Below are 21,608 nucleotides of genomic sequence, written 5' to 3'. Positions count from 1 at the left end.
GTTGATCAAACAAAATATAGAGGAATGATTGGTTCACTTTTGTATCTAACTGCTAGTCGTCCAGACATAGCTTTCAGTGTTGGTTTGTGTGCTAGATTTCAAGCAAATCCAAAGGAGTCTCACCTCACTGCTGTGAAGAGAATTCTTAGATATCTTAAAGGAACAGATGATCTTGGACTCTACTATCCAAGAAGTGATACATTCGAACTAAAAGGATATGCAGATGCAGATTATGCTGGAGATCTTGTAAATAGGAAAAGCACCTCAGGTATGGCACAATTCCTTGGTCATAGTTTAGTTTCTTGGAGTACCAAGAAACAAAACACAGTTGCTTTATCCACTGCTGAAGCAGAATATGTAGCTGCTGCTGCATGTTGCTCTCAAATGCTTTGGATAAAACAACAACTTAGTGACTATGGAATAAACTTTGAATGTGTTCCTATTTATTGTGACAATACAAGTGCTATAGTATATCTAAAGATCCAGTGCATCATTCTAGAGTAAAGCATATACATATTAGACATCACTTTTTAAGAGAAAATGTTGAAAAAGGTTTGATTAAACTTGAGTTTTGTCAAACTGATTATCAGATTGCTGATATCTAACTAAGCCTTTGCAAAGAGATAGATATGAAAAATTAAGGCTTGAGTTAGGTTAATAAAAATTAAGTGATTGTTCCATTATGTCAATTCCCCCATGTTTGAATCAATTTGAGTGACTTTGTGTGCTAAAAATAATTGTGTTTAATTGCCTAAGACCATTGCAAATTGGAATGTTGCAAAACATAAACTGAATTCAAAGAAATTAAACAACTCACAAATGTCACATAATACTCCCCTTACTGTTCCTAAGGTCAAGAAACATGCATATATGAAGGAATTGATATGTAGCATTAGTTGTTCCTATAGCACAAGTTCCTTAGCATTTATTTTCTTTCAAAAATTAAAATTCATAAAAATCCGAAAAATCCGAAAAATCCCAAAAATAAGGGGAACCAGTTTAATTAAATCTTGGTTCTTTTTATCTTTTCGTTTTCTTCTTTTATTTTATTTTTTTTTTTGCTTTATTTCTTTCCCGCGTGTCATAATTACTATTACATTCAAAACTTCCTTCTTTAATTCATCTAAGAAACCGTGTTCCTCTAAACTCTTCATCTTCACCATAACCGAAACCTCATCACACCCTTTGATACTCCATAAAAACCTCCAAACCTTCACAAATCATGGCAAAAACTTCAAGAAATCACCTTTTCAACACCAAAAACAACCGACACTTCAAAAATGGAAATTTCTTCATCTCCAACTAAAACCCTTGAAACCGACATAATTCAAGAAAACCCCATAGAGGAACAGCAATTAGAATCTCCTAGAAGGAGCATGCGTAGAAGAAAATTGATTGGGGAAGACGATGAAGAAGAAACCCCGGAACAATCTCAGGGGGAAGAAGAAGAAACTGCACCTGTTCCTTCCAAAGGAACTGTTTCTTCGTCTTCCAAGAAAAGGGTCGAACGAAGTGAATCTAGGTATGTTTTGGGTTTTTGCGTCGATTTAGAATGGGCAAATAAAATAGAATTTCTAGAATTAACCTCCATTCTAAAGGAACAAGGCATGGAATTCTTGTTTGAATTCGCCTTTAATAATGCTCTTGTTCCTCTAGCTATGGATGAGTTTTGTGCAAATTATGTTAATACTAATGGAACTTGCACAACTGAGGTTAGAGGAAAGAAAATAAGGTTTAAGCAAAGTATGGGAAGTTCCTTGCAAAGGAACTGATTTGTATTTTAAAAGGAAAGGAACTGTTTCCTTTCCGAATTTTCCTCAAGACAAAATCTTAGAATATTTTGGAGGAACAGCTGGCCAAAACAAACTTAACCATAACCTACTCTCTCCCCTTCACAAAGTACTTTTAACTTGGTTTGGAGAGCACTCATTCCTCGAACTGAAAAGAGGAATGAAGTGGGTCTCTTGGATATGTGTTACATGTTTTGCTTGGACCACCATACAAATCAATTCCCTTCCCTCTTCATTCAACACTTAACCCACTGTATTGAGAATAATTGTGTTATTGGTACGGTGCCTTGATAACTTCTTACTTCATCATTTTGAAGTAAGACTTACGGGTTGGACCACATAGGAGTCAAACAAGGGAACATCTTGAATGAGAAGACCTCTAAATGGACTTGGCTTGTCTGTCCAAGAAGGTGTTCTCATTCAAGGAAGAATGGCTTCAAGTTCCTCAGGAAAAAGAAAATTGCCCAAACTTGACTTAGAAGAAGATAATGATGTAATCTTGGATAACCCTGTTCCTAACCGGAGGAACCGAAACCTAAGAGGCGCAAACACATTGCCACTAAGCCTAAACCCTTGTTCCTCTGAGAGTGAGAAAGAGCACTCGTCGAAAAATTGCTCCGTTCCTGTTCCTTCCAACGAGGACTCTCCTTTAGTCCTTTCGGATAATGAGGAACAGGTACCCTCTACTCTCAAGGAACCTACTCCCCACCATCTCCCAAACTCTCTGTTCCTTTCAAACAAATACCCTCCATTTCACCTTCGTCCTTCTCTGTTCCTTCCGTTTTGAGCAGTTGAAGGATGAAATAAAAGGCCACAATCCTTTTGCTTCCACCTCCACAACTCTTCCACCCACACCACCATTCTTCCTCCCATTTATCACCCTTCACCTTCTGTTTCCATTCCTGGAACAGATGAGCCTTCCACTCAAACCCCTCCAGTTCCTTCACAACATCCCCCATCTGCCTCTAGTTCCAAGGGTAAGGAACAGGAAACTCCGGATGATACTAACTGGGTTAATGAAGTCTGCCTTCCTGCACAACATATGATAAAATTTTACAATCATCTTCATTGGACTTTGGATGCCAAAACTGATACTATGATAAGTCTTATGAAGAATTTGAGTGATACCGTGGTTGCGCAGCAAAAGAAGATGGATCTATGGCTCGTCCTTGGAGGAGCTGAAGGAACAGGTTGACTCAATCATGGGGTGGTGATGAAAAATTGGAGGATGTGGTTGAAGAAGAAGTTGTAGAGGAACACCATTCCCCTTCCCTTTCTTAGTTTCTTTAATGTTTGTTTTGTTGTTCCTGTTTCTTTCATCAAGGAACACAACTTTTGTTTCTTCCTTTTTCTTTTCTTTCTTTGTTTTGTTATGGAACAAGTGCTATATAATCAATGACTTTTGCTATATTGTCTATGTTTCTAAATGATTTGAATAATTTCTTCCTTAGAATGGCTAGTATTATGTGATTGATGTTTGAGCAAGTTTACTCTTTGATTTTCTAACTTAACCACTAATGGTGCTTGCATAATGGTCTTAAGGTGTTAAATCAATTCATCAATTCATGCAGAGTCTATTCTTTTTGAGGATGACAAAGGGGGAAAAGGATTTAAGGAACAAACTGTACATAAAATTAAAAAAAATGAAAATTGAAAAAAATTAATCAAAAATTGGATAAGGTAAATGAAAAATCAAAAATAGGTCAAGGTAAATGAAAACTCAAACTTCAGTTACTTACATAATTGTGTTTTATTTTTCATTTTCTTCTTTATGTCTTTATTTTCATTCACTTATGTTATTTGTTATTTTCCTTAGTTTGTACCTTTGTTGTCATCATCAAAAAGGGGGAAATTGTTGAACCCTAGTTTTGATAATGACAAAGAAACAAAGGAACAAACTAAGTAGTGAACTAATGAATTATTTAAGTGTATGGTGTTTAAGGTATCAATGCAAGGAACTGGGAGAATACAAAGTCAATGAAGAAGTCAAGAGAGGATTTCAAAGGCTAAGTAAAGAAGTTTCTATGTTGATACTGGAGCAAGCATTGGATCAAGAATAATAGAAGCTAGGCGTTTTATTTTCTAGTTCCAATGTAAAGGAACAAAGAAAGAATGGTAAGGAACTGTGGCAGTATATTTGAGAATGAGCGTTTGTTTCTTTGTAAGGAACAAACTAAGTGGCACTTAGCAAATATGTTAAAGGAACTGAATTAATAAAAGGAACTAGACTTAGGCGTGTAATTAGTGTAACGGATAAAATGATAATGGAGTAAGTCATGCCCTTTTCCGTCTGCCAAAATCGGACGCTAAAAACGCGGGATCGGACGCTAAAGTTATTAGCGTCCGTCAACGGACGCTAAAAGACTGATGCAAAACCCCTAGTCGCTAATTCTTCGATTAGCGTCCGCTAAGCGGACGCTAAAAGTTTAGCGTCCGAATTTTCAAATTTAGCATCCGACTTTAGGGTCGGACGCTAATTAGCATCCGACTTTAGAGGCGGACGCTAATTAGCGTCCGACTTTAAAGTCGGATGCTAATTAGCGTCCGCCTCTAAAGTCGGATGCTAATTAGCGTCCGACCCTAAAGTCGGATGCTAAATTTGAAAATTCGGACGGTAATTCTCTTTTTTTTTTTTTCAAATGTAATGTTTCAAGCTTGTATTTGTATGGTGCAATGTTGAAACTTTTTAGTAACCACTTTTTCTTGGTTATTGTGTTGGGTCAAACTTGTCACTATCTAATATAATAATGCAAATTTAGAGGAAAAATCATAATTATTATTATATGTAATAAAAGTAATTACAATATAAATCAAAATCTGTGAATAATTTACAACCTTACTTAAATAAATAATAACAAAAATCTATCTAATACATTAGAAAGAATTCATTTCTTCTTCAATATTACAAATTTTCAATCTTCAACCTTTCCAAAGTCATCCTATCAAACCCAAGCAAACCTGCAAAAGAAAAAAAATCACAATTAGTACACTATTTACTATACTAAAGTCATAAATATCCTCACATACTATTTCAACATGCTCAAATCAGAAATAGTTCATTATGTTGTATACAGAAATATAGATGCTAAAATACAGAAATATATATTAACAAAAATATAGATACTACCGAATTAGATGATAAAACATGCTCAAATGTTCAACACTAGAAATTGAAGGGATTCAGTCGCCAACAATACACACCAACAGATTCAGTCAGATGATCTATACTAAACGAAAAACAGCAAAAATTACAAAGATAAATAAAGAGTTAGCCTACGATAAATATACACAAAAAACCTTAAAATCAAAACGTGAGTTATTATGTTGTATCCAATGAATGTAAATCTTTTTAAGTACTAAACTGGTGATCCTAAAAGAAGAATAAACTCATTTAGCTAGATACTCCTACCAACTGCGATTAGGAACTCATAAAAGAAAGATACAGAAGAAACTGATAAATCTGGCAATCACCAACTGATGGACAATCAAACATTAATTATGGGATTCACCAGAGGCAGTGCCTCAACCTTCAGTATCAGTTCCACCAGGCAAGCTGGAGATACAAAATTTTACAGGACACATTCATTAACCAATTTATAGGCATTACATGCCAAATGATGCCCATAATAACGAGGCAAAGTTTATTCAGCCATAAAACCACTTTCAGATGAGATTCAATTCATCCGTCCAAACCAACATGAAAAACTCACAAACATGAGAAGATAAGATTTCAGTACAGCACTTACGAAACAGATCTACTTTGATGAAGACTCACTCTGCTTCTTTGGTGCAGGCTTCAGAAGAGGATCCTATATTAAAATAGATGAGAGAAAAATGAACTTCATTTGGACTACGATCATAAGCATCAGAGAATTGACAGCTAAGGAGTAAATAGATTAGTTAATCATATATGGATGCATTATACCATTGATTAAACGCAAAAGAAGGGTGCTGTTCTATTCAACTAACTCAGCTTGAATCGATCTAGACTTATCTAAAATTATCGATCTAAAATTATCATAAGCATCAGAGAATTGACAGCTAAGGAGTAAGATATGTTTCCTACAGAGAGAGAGCTGCAGGGTTGTATTCAGCTTTACCTTTCGCCTTTGCACAGGTTCTCTTCCTACTATTTGTTTAGTTTTATTCCAATTTCCAGCTGCTTGCTGAAGTTTATCATTTATGTGCTCAATTGCTCATCTGGGATTGTGTTAATAAGGGTGTAGTATAAAAGTGAGGATGAAAGTGATGTTTCTACTTTCTAGCTTTATAGAGAATGTTCATCAAGACTATAAAATATGAATGCTCTTGTGTGTTTGAAATCTGCTATTACTTGTTCTTAGTCCGCGATTCATATACTTTCACATAAATCATGAATTTCAGCTTTTATGTGAATTAATGCTCTGACAAGCCTTGCATATAAAACTATATGTGGTGTTTAATGGAATTGTATGGTCAAATTCTAAAATGTTTAGACTAGACAATTAATATTTCCTTGATCAGAACTATAAAATGCCAAGAGTGTTGCACTCAGGCATGTTATTTGAAGATTCAGTTGTAACTCTGAGAGCAAAATGCATGAATGTTGCTACTGGTATAACCATATTTTGGTCTCAGACAGATCACTTCATTTATCTTAAGGCCCTAAAGAATTAGAACCTACACTTCACTAACCCTCCACTTTCCTCAATGAATGACTGCATAGCCAACCCAAAGAGCTCCTCTACTTCTTAATTTACAACAACCAAGTATGATTGACAACAATATAACAAAGCAACATGCACGCCCTGCCAGTTCCTCGGCGGCTCTCGATTCGGCCAATTTAGCACAGTTTCTCCAAGACCTCTTAGCAAAGAAAGATGCACTAATATGAAATACCTAATGCAACAAAAACAAATTCTGATACATTTGTCCTAACTGAAACAAAAACATACATTTCACATTGCATTTCACCTAAACTTGCAGAATAATGAAACAAGCAAAAAAAAGAATTAAGCGCTAACGTATATAGAAACACAACAGAATAATAATTAAGAAAGTAAGAAAAGTGAAAGGGGGAAGGAAACTTGGAGAGTTTTTATAAAAACTGATTTTCGGATAAAGCTCAAGGAACTCCTATTACTTAGGAGTAATGGCTGAAAAATATCCACGTCCATTTGTAGTTCATGGGATCATGGGACATGATGTAAAACGTGTTCCTTAGGGGAAGGAACATCATGGGTAAATGGACTAAAACGTGTACTCTAACATTAATCCCACGTTCTTCATGATTAACACTATAAATATAGAAGTCTAGATAAGTTCCAAATTGTGTCTGACTAAGTAATTAAGTGAGTTTAACTTATTAAGTGTCAGTGCATTCATTCTCTCATAATAGCCATTTGTTCTTTGCCTTCTTATTCTAATTCCACTAAGCTTATTTCGATCAATTGTATTTTGGTTTTTGGGGTAAGGGAACTTTGAGTGAAGTTCTGTAAGAGAAAGGCTTTGAGTGAAGCTTGTATGTGTGAGAAAACTTCGAGTGAAGTTGAGAGGAACTGCTGTTAAGGGAACAGTGGCTCAGGAACTTGAGTTTAGGAACTCAAGGTGTGGCTCGAGTTAGAATTAGATTGTAACAGAGTTGTTTGGCCTAATTAGTGAAAGTGTTGAGTTTAAAATCCCTAGTGGTCGAGGTTGTTTTTTCTTGTTGGGCCCAAGAAGTTTTTCCTCGTAAAAATCCCTTGTGTTCCTTTAGCTTGTTTATTCGTTTAAGTTTTAATTTCCGCAAAAAGTTACGTTTATTTCTACACCTACAATTCACCCCCCCTCTTGTAGTGTTCATAGGGAAATAACAGTACTCTAAACCCAAAGGACACATCAGCTTCTTCGCATAATAGTACGACTTTGGCAGTTCATTTCTATCAGGGAGCATCTCAGCTAAAACTTCCAACAACGATGTGAAACTAGAGTCCGTCCAACCAGCGTTCAACTTAATGTTGAGCAGTGTTACCATTGCGGAAAGTTTGGTGTACTTTGTACAACCTGGATACAACGACTTTTCAGCAGCCTGGGACATAGACTCAAAAATACGAGGTCGTCTACACGACTGATCTTCAACCTCGTGTATCATCTCGTCTACCCGATCCCTATCGTCATCATCCAAATTCTCATCCCCTAACTCATCATCATCCTTCTTTTTTTCTTCACATACATCATTCTTTACTCCAGAGCTTCCCATATACCTCCCCTGCTCACCATGCCAAACCCATACGTGGTATTGAGGCCTAAACCCACGGCGAAAGACATGCTCCCTAACCACATGTATACTACTAACCTTGCTCACATTTCTACAATCCAAACAAGGACAATAAAAGTCGATGCTCTAGAGGATGTTTGATATTCTAATGCACTTCTACAGAATTCCGAGACCCCATTCACAAACTCAATCGATTCACGACTACCATACATCCAAGTACGATCCATCTCATTCAAGAAGACCACCTCTAATAATTAAACACAACATTCATTATAATGCATCAATCATTATTAAAGTACACACACTCACATATTCAAATCACACACGTATACAGCAAGCTAAGATAGTGACATGTTCAATTGTATGCATGCAGTCAAAGGTCCTTATCACTCCAACCTAACCCATCCTTGGACGTCTAATCTCACTAGTGAATATATGCCAACTTTTCAATTCTAAGGAAAATCCGCGCAGCATTTCCCTACAGTTCTCCAAGTACACAATGTAGATAATTGCTTATCTACATATGTACCAAGAGAACAATGTAGAGAAATGATAAGCCAAGATTTTCCTCGGAATTGAAAAGAAGACACACATTCACCACCTAAGTGAGATCAAAGTCCAAGAACAGTCCCAAACCGGGGACTATTCAAGACTTACTCCTAATGAGTAAGTCTTGAACGGTATCTAGGCATATATGATGATGATTCAAACAACTTGTAGATTTCATATATAGCTAAATCACATTGCGTTTTCATACAATCTCATATCAACAAATATATATACATTATAAAAAATACATATACATTCAATAAATTATCAACTTTGTCTACATGTTAAAGTAGTTACCTCTTAACACCAACGACGAGCAATGAAGAGAAAAGAGATACTTGGGACTTTATTTGACTTCCTTAGCCTCTTCTTCCTACAATTGACAAAACCCACATTGCACATTAATCATTTAATTCAACTAAGAAAAACAAAAAAGTAATTTAAAACAAAATTAATTCATACCTAATAAACCACTCAAATGGTGGAGAAGAAATGAGAAGAGAAGAGAAGGGTAGTGGTGATGGTGGAGAAGAGAAGAGAAGAGAAGGGTTGCACTCGAATTCCGACGCGCAATGTGGGTGGCGCACAAGGTGGTGGTGGACCCACTGTACTCGAAATTGTGGTGGGCGGCAGTGGTGCACTCGAATTCCGTCGCGCAATGTGGTGGTGGTGGTAGTGGTGAACTCGAAAATTCCGTCGCGCAATGTGGTGGTGGTGGTAGTGGTGAACTCGAAAAAAGTCGCTAATGTGCAGTGGTGGTGGTGCACTGGAATTAGGTCGCAAAAAATGGTGGTGGTGCACTCGAAATTTTTTCGCTCGTAATTACTCTAAGTGAAAGAAAGAGGGAAAGTGTTCTGGATACTGTACATGCTCGCACTAAACTCACTCAAAAACAAAAAAATTAAACGAAGGGCTGCGCTAGTAAAAAAAAGCGCATCCCTTCTAATGTGAGAAGGGCTGCGCTTTTTCATAAAGCGCAGCCCTACTAACTGAAGGGCTGCGCTTTTATAAAAAAGCGCAGCCCTTCATTAATAGGGCTGCGCTTTTATCAAAAGCGCAACCCTTCTTGCGCAGCCCTTCTGTTTTTTTTTCCCTAGTGGGTGCAGAGGTGTCATATTTCGCACAAGTACACAAAGTCGTGTGTATCTTCTTCGCTTCCAATCCGTTTTGGGTACATGATATATTATATTGAAGGTCATATACGTGCCTTAATCGTCATATCCTCAAATATGAGTCCAAATTACCTGAGATTACATCAAAATACCAAACAAGCCGTGAAAGCATCGTAGCTTATGAAAAGGGACCTAAATATGCATAAATGCAATGTAAATGCTCTAATGCTACACGAAAATGCACCCTAATATGCAACTAAATATTGTTAGAATATGCACTTATCAAACAACACCTTCATCAACCTAGTAGAGGCCTTTTGGGTAGGACTTCGATCCTGCACAAACGCAAATCCTTGCGGGTTAGGTCCAAAGAGGACAATATCTACTAATGGGCCCCCGGAGAGTTACAGATGGTATTAGAGTCAGGGCCCATTCCGGTATCCTCTAGTGCTTACGGGGTCGCAGACTCCTTAAAAGAGGGGAGAAGGTACCTAAGATCTTGGTTATCCCACATCGGTAGTTGAGGAGAACGACACCTTCTTTATATAGATGTGGACACCTCAAGCTAGTAGAGTACTTTTGGATAGGACTTCAATCCTACAGAAAAGAAAATCCTTGCGAGTTAGGGACCAAAGAGGACAATATCTACTAGTGGGCCATTAGGGTGTTACACCATTCCATCCACTATTTTTCACCACCCTTGAAAACAAGCGACGAAACAAAGACGTCATCACAAAGTTCATATTCTTAGTATGAAGCATTTGGAAGGAAATAAGTAAAATTATTTTCAAGAATGACAAACTCAAAATTCATCGAATCATCCATAAGGCAAAATTCCTAAGGAATGAATGGAAAATACGGAAGGATACTGATAATGCCACTCAAATGGAACCCCATTCCACACAAATCCACCCTCCAACAAGCTCCATCGGTATCCCTCAAGCCCCATTCAGCTTCTCGTCTCCAGGATGCTACCACCTCCATCTTTCTAGGAGATCAACTTCGACGACTCTAGACTCAATTCAGCTGTAGCTGGTGTCATCATCTGCGACAGTCGAGGAGTACCGTTAAAAGTCGTAGCTTACAACCTTGTCCAGTCACAAGTTTTTGTAGCATGGGCTTTGGCACTTCATCATGGTATCATCCTTGTTATTCAATCTAACATAAGAAAATCTCCAAATAGAAGGCGACAATCTTCTTATTGTAAATACAATCAAAGGTTCTTGGTCTCCTTAGCGAATCTCGCACGTAATATGCGACATCAAACTACACCTAAAATCATTTAATAGATGGACCGTCACACATATCTATGAAGAGGCAAACAGGGCAGCAGACTGGATAACGAATGTTGGTCACTTGTTCCTTAATCTTTTAGTATAGAAAATTGTAATAATACCGATCTTCATGATATCATTGTAAACGAAGTGTTAGCATACCCCTCGTGCCTAGAGACCCCTAACTTCTTTCTTCTTACTGTTTTTTTTTTTAAAAAAAAAAAGCACACACACACACACACACAGATATATATTAAGGGCTAGAATGAAAACTGTTATAAAACAAATCTCCAACCATAGTTTTTCTATTAATCGCACTTCTCGCAACATTTACTTTAATTTTATACTCGATAAGTTCCCTTGTAAAATATTTTACTTAAAGGTGCCACTCTACTTCTCTTCTTCTGGTGTTACTCATAGTAATTGCTAATTAATTGTAATGTCTTTCAGGAAAGCTATACTTAATTTGATAAATTAATGTAAAGGAAAAATTGACGTAAATAGCACCGACTATTGGTTTGGTGCACAAAACAGCACGAACGAAACAAGGTTTGATACACCACGAACTTTATGGCATGGATGCATGAATCAACATGAACAACAATTTTGGCACAGTTCTACAACACAAACGTAAGGCTTGGTTAAACGAATCTCATGCCAAAATCGTCATATGTTGATTTACGCACCTATGCTATAAAGTTTGTGTTGTGCATCACATCTCATTTAGTTCGTGTTGTTTTGTGCACCAAACCAATAGTTGGTGTTGTTTGCACCAATTTTCCCTAATGTAAACAATATCTCCTTAATTCAACAAAGGCCATAGAAGATCAACATAAACAATTTATCAACAAGATAAACAAGAAAATTAGAAATTCGAATTTAATCACTACTCATATAAATTTCGAAGTTAAGTACACAATTGCAAATTTGGAGTAAAAGTATATACCTTTAATTAGTAGAAATATACATTTTATCTCTTCCTTTTTAGTGGCAATAAAAAATAGTTCATAAGATAGAAGAGTTGAAGTAAACATTCTCCTATATATTTGAAAATTATTAACAAGATATTCATTTTATTATTAAATGGAACATATATTTTCTTAATTTTACTTTCACATTGCCATTAGATTTAACCAAGAAATTAATTGAAGTCATCTAACAAGTCCTTGACAAAATAAGAAAATAGTATATGTCCTTAATGGAACAAGTCCTTGACAAAATAATAGAAGCTAGGCGTTTTATTATATGTTTGGGTCCTTATAAAATGTTTAACTTGAAGATATAATCCCCTACCTTCAAAGTGCTAGTAACTGTGAAAATCATCAGAGCCAGAAATGAAATGTTGTTCATTCCACTGTAATCAAATAAAACCATCACAATGTCATGACAGACCCCTTAATATACAGGCGCCTTTTTTTTTTTTTTTTGGGTGAAAGTACAGGCGCCTATGACTGGCTATGAATGCTACATGACATAATGGAACTATATGATGCCTTGAGATGCATGTAATAAAGCTTATTTTCTGTTTTTCTTTTTTATGATGGCGTAACATAACTTATTTTTCAGTAGTCTATTTTCCAGGGAAAAGGATGATAAGAAATACTCATTTTCTTCCCCTACCTGACAGGGAATTACAAACAAAAATCAGGAATGATCGGGTGATAAATATGAAGAAGCTAGTGTAATGATTGACTACATAGAATCATGCATAACCCAACACCTAAACACCCATTTTCCAGGTCATGGCAAAATTCTTCCCGATAGACAAAGACAACCCACTGATCTGTACCATCACGCTCTTCATTGCGCCATCCATGTCAGAATCTTCACTGTAACTCTGCTCCGAGGATGTGCTCACAACATCTGGAGCACTCGTAATATCTTTCCCGTCAACTTCAATGGCGATACTTCCAGCAGTTCCACCCAATCCCAACACCGACATCTTCCCAATACTCCACCCTTTGTCTAAGGCAAACTTGCCATCTTGAACTTGTGACCAAACCTTAACCATATTTTGATCCACGGTTGCATAGAAATCAACATAGGTAGACGACCCACCTCCTAGTTTCATTTCAGGGAGCTCATCTTCATCAACAAAGAGATTTCCTTTGGCTTGTCCATGACTAGCCCCAGCTGGGAAAGTCACCACAAGATGATAAGGTGTCGTCCTCGCCTCTTTGGAGGTTAATCCGCCTTGTTGCATCGGAAGTATGTTATTTTGATACAAATGTACGTTGATTGTGTTCAATGGTGCATCAAGGGTGACATACTTGCCTTCCTTTGATATAACTGTCTGAGTCATATCAAACATACTATACCAAGAACCTGGGGGGAAAAGTGCCTTCACAGTCGTGGCTCCCTTTTCGAGAACTGGTGATACCATCAGTCCACTACCGAGCAAGAACTGTGTGCTCAACTCGTAACAGTCTGTGTAATTGGTAAAAGAGAAGAATAGCGGTCTTGCAATGGGTGCACCTGTAGTGTGTGCCTCGTAGCTTAGTGTGTAGAGATAAGGAAGAAGCTTGTACCTCATACCCAAGGCATTCCGAGCTGACTCAGCAACTGTGTCCCAAACATAGAGTTCTTGATTCGGTGAATAGTAATTTGCATGGTCTCTTGAGAAGGGGTAGAAAGCACCCAATTCGATCCACCGGTTGCAAAGTTCCTCAGTAGGTTGAGGATAGAAACCACATATGTCCGACCCAACCATCGGTACCCCAAATATACCAAAATTCAACATGGTAGAAATCGAGTACCTTAGATCATTCCAAGTTCCTTGATTATCACCAGTCCAATGGGCAGTGTAATGACCGGATCCCACAAAAGTAGAACGTGATAAAATGAATGGTCGTTTACCTTGAAGAGATAAAAGGCCTTTATGAGTTGCAACTGTTTCTGCTAAGCCGTATAAACTGTGAGCATCATACTCTAAAACCCCGTTGTAGTGAACTGCACTAGTAGCTATGGTTTTGTAACCAATAGGTGTGCTTTTTCCTGAAGCATTTATCTTATACGGTGGTTCATCCCATCTTGTTTTCGTGATGTTCTTGCAGTCTAAGCAGCATTCCCATCCAGGTCCAACACCAGAAGGGCACTTTTTGCCCTCGGGAATTTCGCAAAGCCCGGTACAGAAATTTGAGGCCTCATTCATGTCAATCCACAAGCCATCAACAGGCACAAGTTCATGGAACCGGTGGATTTCATCTACCCACCAGTCAACCGTTTTTGGGTTGAGGTAATCAGGGAAGTTAACAGCCCCCGGCCACACTTGGGCTAAATACGGTTTTCCCTCATACTTGATGAAAACATCATCAGCCAAGCCTCTTTGGTATACCCCATAACTCGAGTTAACAGCAATGCCCGGATCAATGAGGACGATGTACTTCATGCCTCGAGCATGTACCTTGTCAAGGAACTTCAAAAGCTTTGGACGTGAGAAGTTAACAGGATTAAGGGTGAAGTCCTTGTGTCCATCCATATGATCATCATCATTCCAGATCACGTCAAGTGGAATTTGTGCCTTTTTGTAGTTGTCAACTACATGTTCCACCACCGAGATGTTATGGTAACCCCATCTGCATTGGTGGAAACCTGCCAATCCAAAAGAATGTCAACTATGCTTATTCTTTTCTTGTTTATTACTAGCACGAGAAAGAAGAATACAGCACTTAAATGAACAAAACATTTAAGCTTCACAACTCCATCCAAGTCATTACACCAAGAGGCAATGTATTATTCAGGTATTTTGGTATCTCCACCTTACATGCCTCCCTTTTCTAACCCCGACTAAACAAGGAGTTTGATAGATCAGACCTACAGGATCATGCACTAGCAATAAAATCCAGAGAAAATCATAATATCACCAAAACAACAAGAAAAATGCATTCAGTGGTGAGGGAAGAAGCAAGACAGGAATTCTGTTGCATCATAATCATACTTCATTGAGAGGCTAACATCATTCATCACCATGAAGCTGAAAAAACCAAACAGTAGATATTGTTCAGACATATAAAGCAGCATACAGGCTAGACGATACCTTGCATAGAGGTGGCAAAAGGGTTGTTGGATCAGATTGATTTTGGATAAATCTGGTTCCTTATCGGGCTGGCTTGGCTCAATTCCAGGTCTACTATCAATTTCTTTATTATAAATAACATTGATCATATGGGTTTTTGGGTCAGATTGGTTGGCATTGGTCACACTCAATTTGTATTGAAATCAGTTATCTTGGTGTATGTTTTGAACATGGGTTTTGCAATATCCCGATCATTTTTGTTGAGTGCCCAGGTTAGGCCACAACAATTAGCAAGGGAACTACCTATGAGAAATTTGCTAAAAGCCAGAGCTTTCATAAGCAACACGCAGGTACTGAATGACATATAATGACAAATTTAGAAGCCAATATCCTATTCACCATTAAGGCTCCTTTTGGTAGGGCGTAAAATATTTTTCTAGAGAACCGTTGTCCTCTATTTTCAATTTTACATTGTTTGATTTGCAAAGAAGTGTAAAAACCATTTTCCATAGGAGTAAAATTGCTCTCCTAATGATGAAAACTCATTTTCCCTTCAAAATGAAGGGAGAACTGTTTTCCTTCCTTTTGTTACACTCCTCTCATTTTACCTGAAAATCATTTTACACTGAAAATGCTTTATACCCAACCAAACAGAGAATAAGTCACTTGTGGTTATGAATGATAACAGATTAGTCATGACATAGTTATAAAGTCTAAGAAGCAAAAATACTCTGAAACAAGCTACTTTATTAGATGGTCCAAAAATCAATAGAAGTCCATTGCATTAACCACGTAAATATCTTGCATTAAGTGTACCTACCAACTAGATTTGTCCAATGGGGTGGGCCTGAACTCATCCCAGTTGGGTCGGGTCGGTCAGGTGTGGACTTATGACAATGATCTCGATCTGAGTTATTCGTCATGTGGCCCGCTCTAACCCAACTCCCCACCCCTCTTTTTGATCTTAAAGCATCATGATTCATGAATGACTTGTGTATGGAGCTAAAATCATAAGAGCCAAGGCTTCACAAGGAGGTAATCAGCAATTTCAAATATACACGAGCATAAATCACAACTGATAATGCCATCCTTGTCTAACATTAACAATATTTTCTTTCTTTTCTCTTCCCATTGCTTATTATCTCTACTTGGAGTATAACTTTGATATCTTTAATTTTCTTTTTCGATATTGAATTTCGAGCCAAGCACCTTGAGGGTGAGCGGAGGTTAAAAGAATCCCACCCTCAAGTACTCCTAGTTGGGAGTTGAAGTCATGACCTCCAAATCATAAGCTCAACTCATTTAAGTCTTTACCACTAGACCAAGATTAGATACCAAAACTTTGATTAGTGTGTCACACTGCACAATAGATAGATTGCTTGCAGAAAAAAGTATTGTATGTGGACCAAAGAATAAGAAAAGAAACAAAGAAACAAAGAAAAAGTATCACATGAATGTTTTTTTTAAGCAACGTGAATGCTATCTAGTTGTTTGTAAGGACCACTTTTTCTTTTCCTTATCATGATTCATGGCCAACTGCAAAAGTCACTTTCTATCTTCCACGTTGAACAAGAAATTTGCAAATCTTTCTACTGATATCAATGATGACTCAAATTTTTAAGCACATTTTTTGACATAGAAATATATTGCCAAGATATGTTTCATTTAAACTTTACAATGACCTATTCGATTATTTTATTTTCCCCTTCTGATAGGCAAAGACTTGTGAAATACTTTGAAAAATACTTCGACCAACAAAAGATCTAATGTCCAACTACAAGTGATATGAATCTCAAACCCCCTTTATTGAAGCTTTGAAATCCATAAAAATATTAACAGGTGCATGGATTACCAAAAATATATCTAGCCTCACTAGGAAAAGAGTATACGTCGGATAATCGATGACAATGAGACAAAAGTTACTCTAGAAAATGCATTCATCTTTTTTTATATAATTTCTTTATTTTTTTCTAATTAAGGTTGTTTTGTCTAATCAATTACTATATGATTTGAGATAAACTCACGGTCTACAACAATGTCACACTTCAGGTCTTCTTTTTTTTTTTTCTTAATTAATGAAAATAATTTTTTTTAGATCCGTATAAGTCATGAAGGCATTACAAAGTAAAAAAAAGGAGAAAAGAGATTCAAACTTGCGAGCTATCATTCACAACACGTCAATGTTAACCACTAGGTCAAGATATCCTTGATTATGAAAATAAATAAATTATGAGTAGATGTAGATCACCGTTGCAAATATTATTGTTCAGTACAATATGATGCATGGATCTAAAACAATAGTCAGATCATGGGCGAAAAAGAAGGAACTAACAAGACTATCTTGTCTCAATAATCTAGTCTTATTTATTGGCAAGATCAAAGAGATCTCCCGACCAACAAACCCCAAGAAAAGGCAAAATAACATGAAAGTAGATCCCACAAACCGCGGGTTTGTGCTTAATAAATAATATCTAAAATGCTGATTAGAGTAAAATATTTTGTCTATTGAGGATTTAAGTAAAATATGCTCTATTTTCTTGCAGGCTACATTCAGCATTATTCTCTCATCCAAATCAGATTTTAACAGAGAATATTACAGAAACGCAATGACAATAGATATCATCTTCCAATAAATTAAAATTCTCGATGGTAAACTCTATTTACCTTAATTTTAACTAGCTAAACATAAGACAAATTATCCTAATAGGCCCTGCATAGTGTATTGACAAAATGATACTTTTAGACTTATGGGACATATATTTAGCTGATCGAAATTTAGCCAAACAGCTCTTACGCATTTGGGATTGAGGCTCCATTTCTTTCAACTTATTAAATTAAGCTTTTCACTAAAAATAAGTTTAGTCGTTTAAAAAAAAAAGTTAAGTTTATCAAAATTAAAGTTTTTTTTTTGAGAAATCAAGTTAACATTTGGTTTAGCAAACAAGTGCAATGATCAAAAGTAAGTTAAAAGTGAAAGTGAAATGAAATACTTCTTCCGTTTCAATTTAGTTGGGACACTTTTAAAATCACGAACTCCTGTACAATTTCTGGAGAGGAAAGAGATAGAGAAAGAAAATAAAAGAATCCCATCTGATAGGAGAAAGATAGAGATAAATTATTATCCAAAATAAAAATATATTGAAACTTCCTAAAATAGAAAGTCTCACAATTAAATTGAAACAGATAAAGTATTATATTCCACCATATTTAAATAATAAGCAAGTTGTCAAATTTGAGCCGTGCAAATCATAGGTAACTTTCTACATTTGCTATGTAGACTTTTACTTCACCATATTATTGCTAAGGATACCTTTTTACCAAACAAAACAGAAGTCTTATAAAAGTTCACACAATAGAGAAAGTATTTTAATATATTCATATAAAAAAGTAAATATTGTATTAAAAAATAGAGAAAGTATGTTTTATGAGGTAGGAAAGTAACGTAGTAGACATGACTGAGCTCATTCAAGGATGTAAATTTACCCCCGAGTGTAGAGTGCAAATTGCAGATATGAGTATCTATGAATTAAAAGTAAAGGCAATCTAAAGAAAGTAACAATTAAGTATATGAAAGTAGAAGATAATGAGTAGTAATATAGAGGAGAAAATTACCAAAAGCCCAGTAAGGCATAGGAGCTGGTCTACCAATCAAGCTAGTGTACTGATTGACAATATCAAGAGGAGATGGACCAGCAAAGAAGTAAAAATCAAAAACTCCTCCAATAACTTTGTATGTCAATGACTTGCCAGTGTATGAAATATCCATTCCATTGCTATTTAACAATAGAACAGCATGAGCTTCAGGCTGCCCACCCACTCTCCTAAGATCCATATAAACCGGGTGCGAACCGTATAAATCTGTATTAAGATTAATGGCTGAAATATCCATAGTGTAAAGGGTGTATGGTTCATTTGGGTATAACTTAATTCCATGGGGTTGGGTATTTTCCCCAAGTCCATATAGTGATGCATCATAGGGTAAATGGGTGCTAATTTCAAGATATTGGTCTTTAAATACTAAACTGTTAAACGGGTCGGATTTATTTGAGCTTGTATCAAAAAGAGTTTGCCCATTTGATTTTCTTTTTACTGTAAAGGTAAATGGGTTAACTGTGTAACTAAAGATAAGCTCATTTCCTGAGATTTTTGAGTCAGAAAGTGGGACTTTTCTGGATTTCCCAAGGGTTTGTTTTAGTGAAGGTGCTTTTTCTCTAGGTAAAAGATCATAGGGTACTTCCCATCTGGGTTTCTCTGCATCTGTAATTTGTACTCTTAAACGCTCCTGTGTTTCATGCCTGAAATTACAATCAAGGAGGAAAATATTAATGTTGTCAAATTTGCTACATTATTGTTAAAATTAACCATGAATTTCTTGGCCTAGTGGTTAAGATTGAGGTGCTGTGAACAATAAGTCATAGATTCAAATCCTCCCTCCCCTTCTTTGTACATTGTACTGAATTCGTGGCTCATATGAATAAAAAAATAATTGTTTAGAATAGAATTCTAAATTGAGTAAATTAACTTTTGGTACAAAAAGGAAGAGATATTAAGTAATAGGAGACAGTAAATTTGTAAAATGAATGTGGCCAAAGATGTTATTGAAAACACAACACTAATACCAGTAGAGTCAGAATTATCAATTCATATCAAAATTTGAGGATTTTTTTTGAGTTTCCTTGATAGCGAGATATGTTTTTTAGGTGTAACATTAAGATTTTCTAGAAAAAAGGGTCATTTACTTTCCTATCCCAAAAACAAAGTTGCTTAATGTAACACCAAATACAATACCTTCAAGAAAAGCGAAAATAATTACTTTTAGCAATTGTTTGGTTAAAGATAGGAATTAGAAGAAGAAAAAAAAGTTAGGACATTGATTGAGTGATCCTAAAGATTGTCAACCCTCTTATTATTGAATTTTCATTGTTTAAAAATATATTAAAATATTATTTTTATATCTATTCTCTCCTCATTTATAACGTACATATTAATATTTTATTCTAATGTGTCTAAGAGGATTGACAATCTTAGTTAGTCAAACATTTTCAAAAAAGTCATCTAGACGACCACTTAACATTTTCGAAAACAACTTATTTCATGGTATATACTCGTACACTTAAAATCTACATTATAGATAGGAGTATATGTCATCTAGACGACCACTTAACTACAAAAAAAGTTATGTAATATGCAATTTTTAGGGTTGCATATAAAACATAAATATAATATTTAAAATGAAAATAAGTTGTAATAAATGATCAATTAATACAACTTCCTTTCCTTTTTAACTTCTTATATACAGCTCTTATAACTGCATATAGCTTTTCACTTAAAAAAATCCACATTACACTTTTTGTTTTGTCTTTAAATCCCATCACATTGAGTTATTGTGAAAAGTGAAATGTGCATATGAGACATATTGATCTAAATTTTGTACTGTATAGTAAAAAAAAAAATAAACAAACAAAACAGCAATAATTAAGAATAAATAAACAATAAAAATTAGTTAATGGTCCGAAAAAGGCAAAAAATCAAAGAAAAAACTCACTTTACAAAGAGGCGCAACATAGGGATATCAGGGCCATAGATTTTGTTTTTCTTATTGACTTGCAAGTAAGCCAAGAAGCCTCCATCAGAGAGCTCTTCAACAGAAACCAAACGGTAACCATTCCCAATTTTAGTAGGAAGTTTAGAATTAGATGAATTTGATGAATTAGAAAAAGAAGAAGATGAAGATGAGTCAGAGGATGCAGTCACAACTACTGCTACATCTAAGTAGACAGTAATTAGAAGCAACAGACAAACAATCAATGAGGAGAAAGAAAATGAACATATTTTGAGGAAGTGAAATGAGAACATCTTTAGTGAAGAGAGTGGAGAGTGAGGCCTTTCTACAGTTTGGGAGTTGGGTTTTAAAGGCAAAAAGTTTGGGAAAAGAGGAGGGAGGGAGAGAGGAAGGAGTTAGTCATGTGTGTTGCAGTGTACCATATGGTACTGTGTGATGTATGATGAATATCATGATACAAAAATAAAAATCTTGTCTTGCATAGTTTGCATGTGATAGACGATGGCCCGTAGGGTCCACAAGTAACGGGAGACTTTAGGAGTTATGTCCCTCATTGATGGGTCCAATGTTATCAAAGAACTTCAATTGTGGGATTGATTATCTTGTGGGGAAACGGGGTGCCCCTTGATTTGTGGAGGTGAAGGAATTTTCTTGAGGATTGTTAAACATCGTCCATAAAGTATTTAAAATTGCCCAAAAAATATTTTTATAGATCAATTTACTCTTTCTTTTTTTCTACACTACCCACCACCCCCACCACCACCAACCTACTGCCATTTCACCTTCTCCGCTTCTCCCCACCACCCCACCACCACCTACCTTCCCACTACCATTGTCGGCCTCCACGCATCGCCTAACATCCTCCACCACAGCCACCACAGCGCCGAATTTTTTTTTATACTGGCGAACGTCCGGCCAGGACGTTCTGTCCATGGGGCGATTGTCCGGCCAGGACGTTCTGGCCGGACCTTCGCCAGTATAAAAAAAATTCGACGCTGTGGTGGCTGTGCAACGTAATGCAAAGGTGGTGGTGGTGTGCGACGTTACGCAAAGTGGAGGTGACGGTGGTG

General features: G+C 36.3%; 1 protein-coding gene and 1 long non-coding RNA gene across 2 annotated transcripts; both read right to left on the bottom strand.

Moving 5' to 3' along the window:
* Positions 1 to 4,544: 4,544 nt before the first annotated feature.
* Positions 4,545 to 6,842, bottom strand: LOC125499011 (uncharacterized). The gene is made up of 2 exons (XR_007275671.2): positions 5,537 to 6,842; positions 4,545 to 4,748 (listed from the first exon to the last, which is right to left on the bottom strand). It is a non-coding gene; the product is annotated as an uncharacterized LOC125499011 (long non-coding RNA).
* Positions 6,843 to 12,285: 5,443 nt separating this feature from the next.
* On the bottom strand, positions 12,286 to 20,962 carry LOC104896510 (alpha-xylosidase 1). Its single transcript, XM_010683259.4, has 3 exons — positions 20,521 to 20,962; positions 18,588 to 19,270; positions 12,286 to 14,551 (listed from the first exon to the last, which is right to left on the bottom strand). The coding sequence occupies exons 1-3, from the start codon at positions 20,829 to 20,831 to the stop codon at positions 12,681 to 12,683; spliced, it is 2,865 nt and encodes a 954-aa protein (XP_010681561.2). The 5' UTR covers positions 20,832 to 20,962; the 3' UTR covers positions 12,286 to 12,680.
* Between the last annotated feature and the right edge of the window lie 646 nt (positions 20,963 to 21,608).

This window comes from Beta vulgaris, chromosome 6 (assembly GCF_026745355.1).
Source record: "Beta vulgaris subsp. vulgaris cultivar EL10 chromosome 6, EL10.2, whole genome shotgun sequence".
NCBI lineage: Eukaryota > Viridiplantae > Streptophyta > Magnoliopsida > Caryophyllales > Amaranthaceae > Beta > Beta vulgaris.
The sequence above is the reverse complement of the archived record's forward strand: the minus strand, read 5'-3'. Positions and strand labels throughout refer to the sequence as shown.

Coding starts and splice junctions, on each gene's coding strand:
- LOC104896510 (XM_010683259.4), bottom strand. CDS start 20,831: ATGTTCTCATTTCACTTCCTCAAAATATGTTCATTTTCTTTCTCCTCA. Junction 19,271..20,520: donor ATGTTGCGCCTCTTTGTAAA/GTGAGTTTTTTC, acceptor TTGTAATTTCAG/GCATGAAACACAGGAGCGTT. Junction 14,552..18,587: donor TATGCCTTACTGGGCTTTTG/GTAATTTTCTCC, acceptor TTGGATTGGCAG/GTTTCCACCAATGCAGATGG.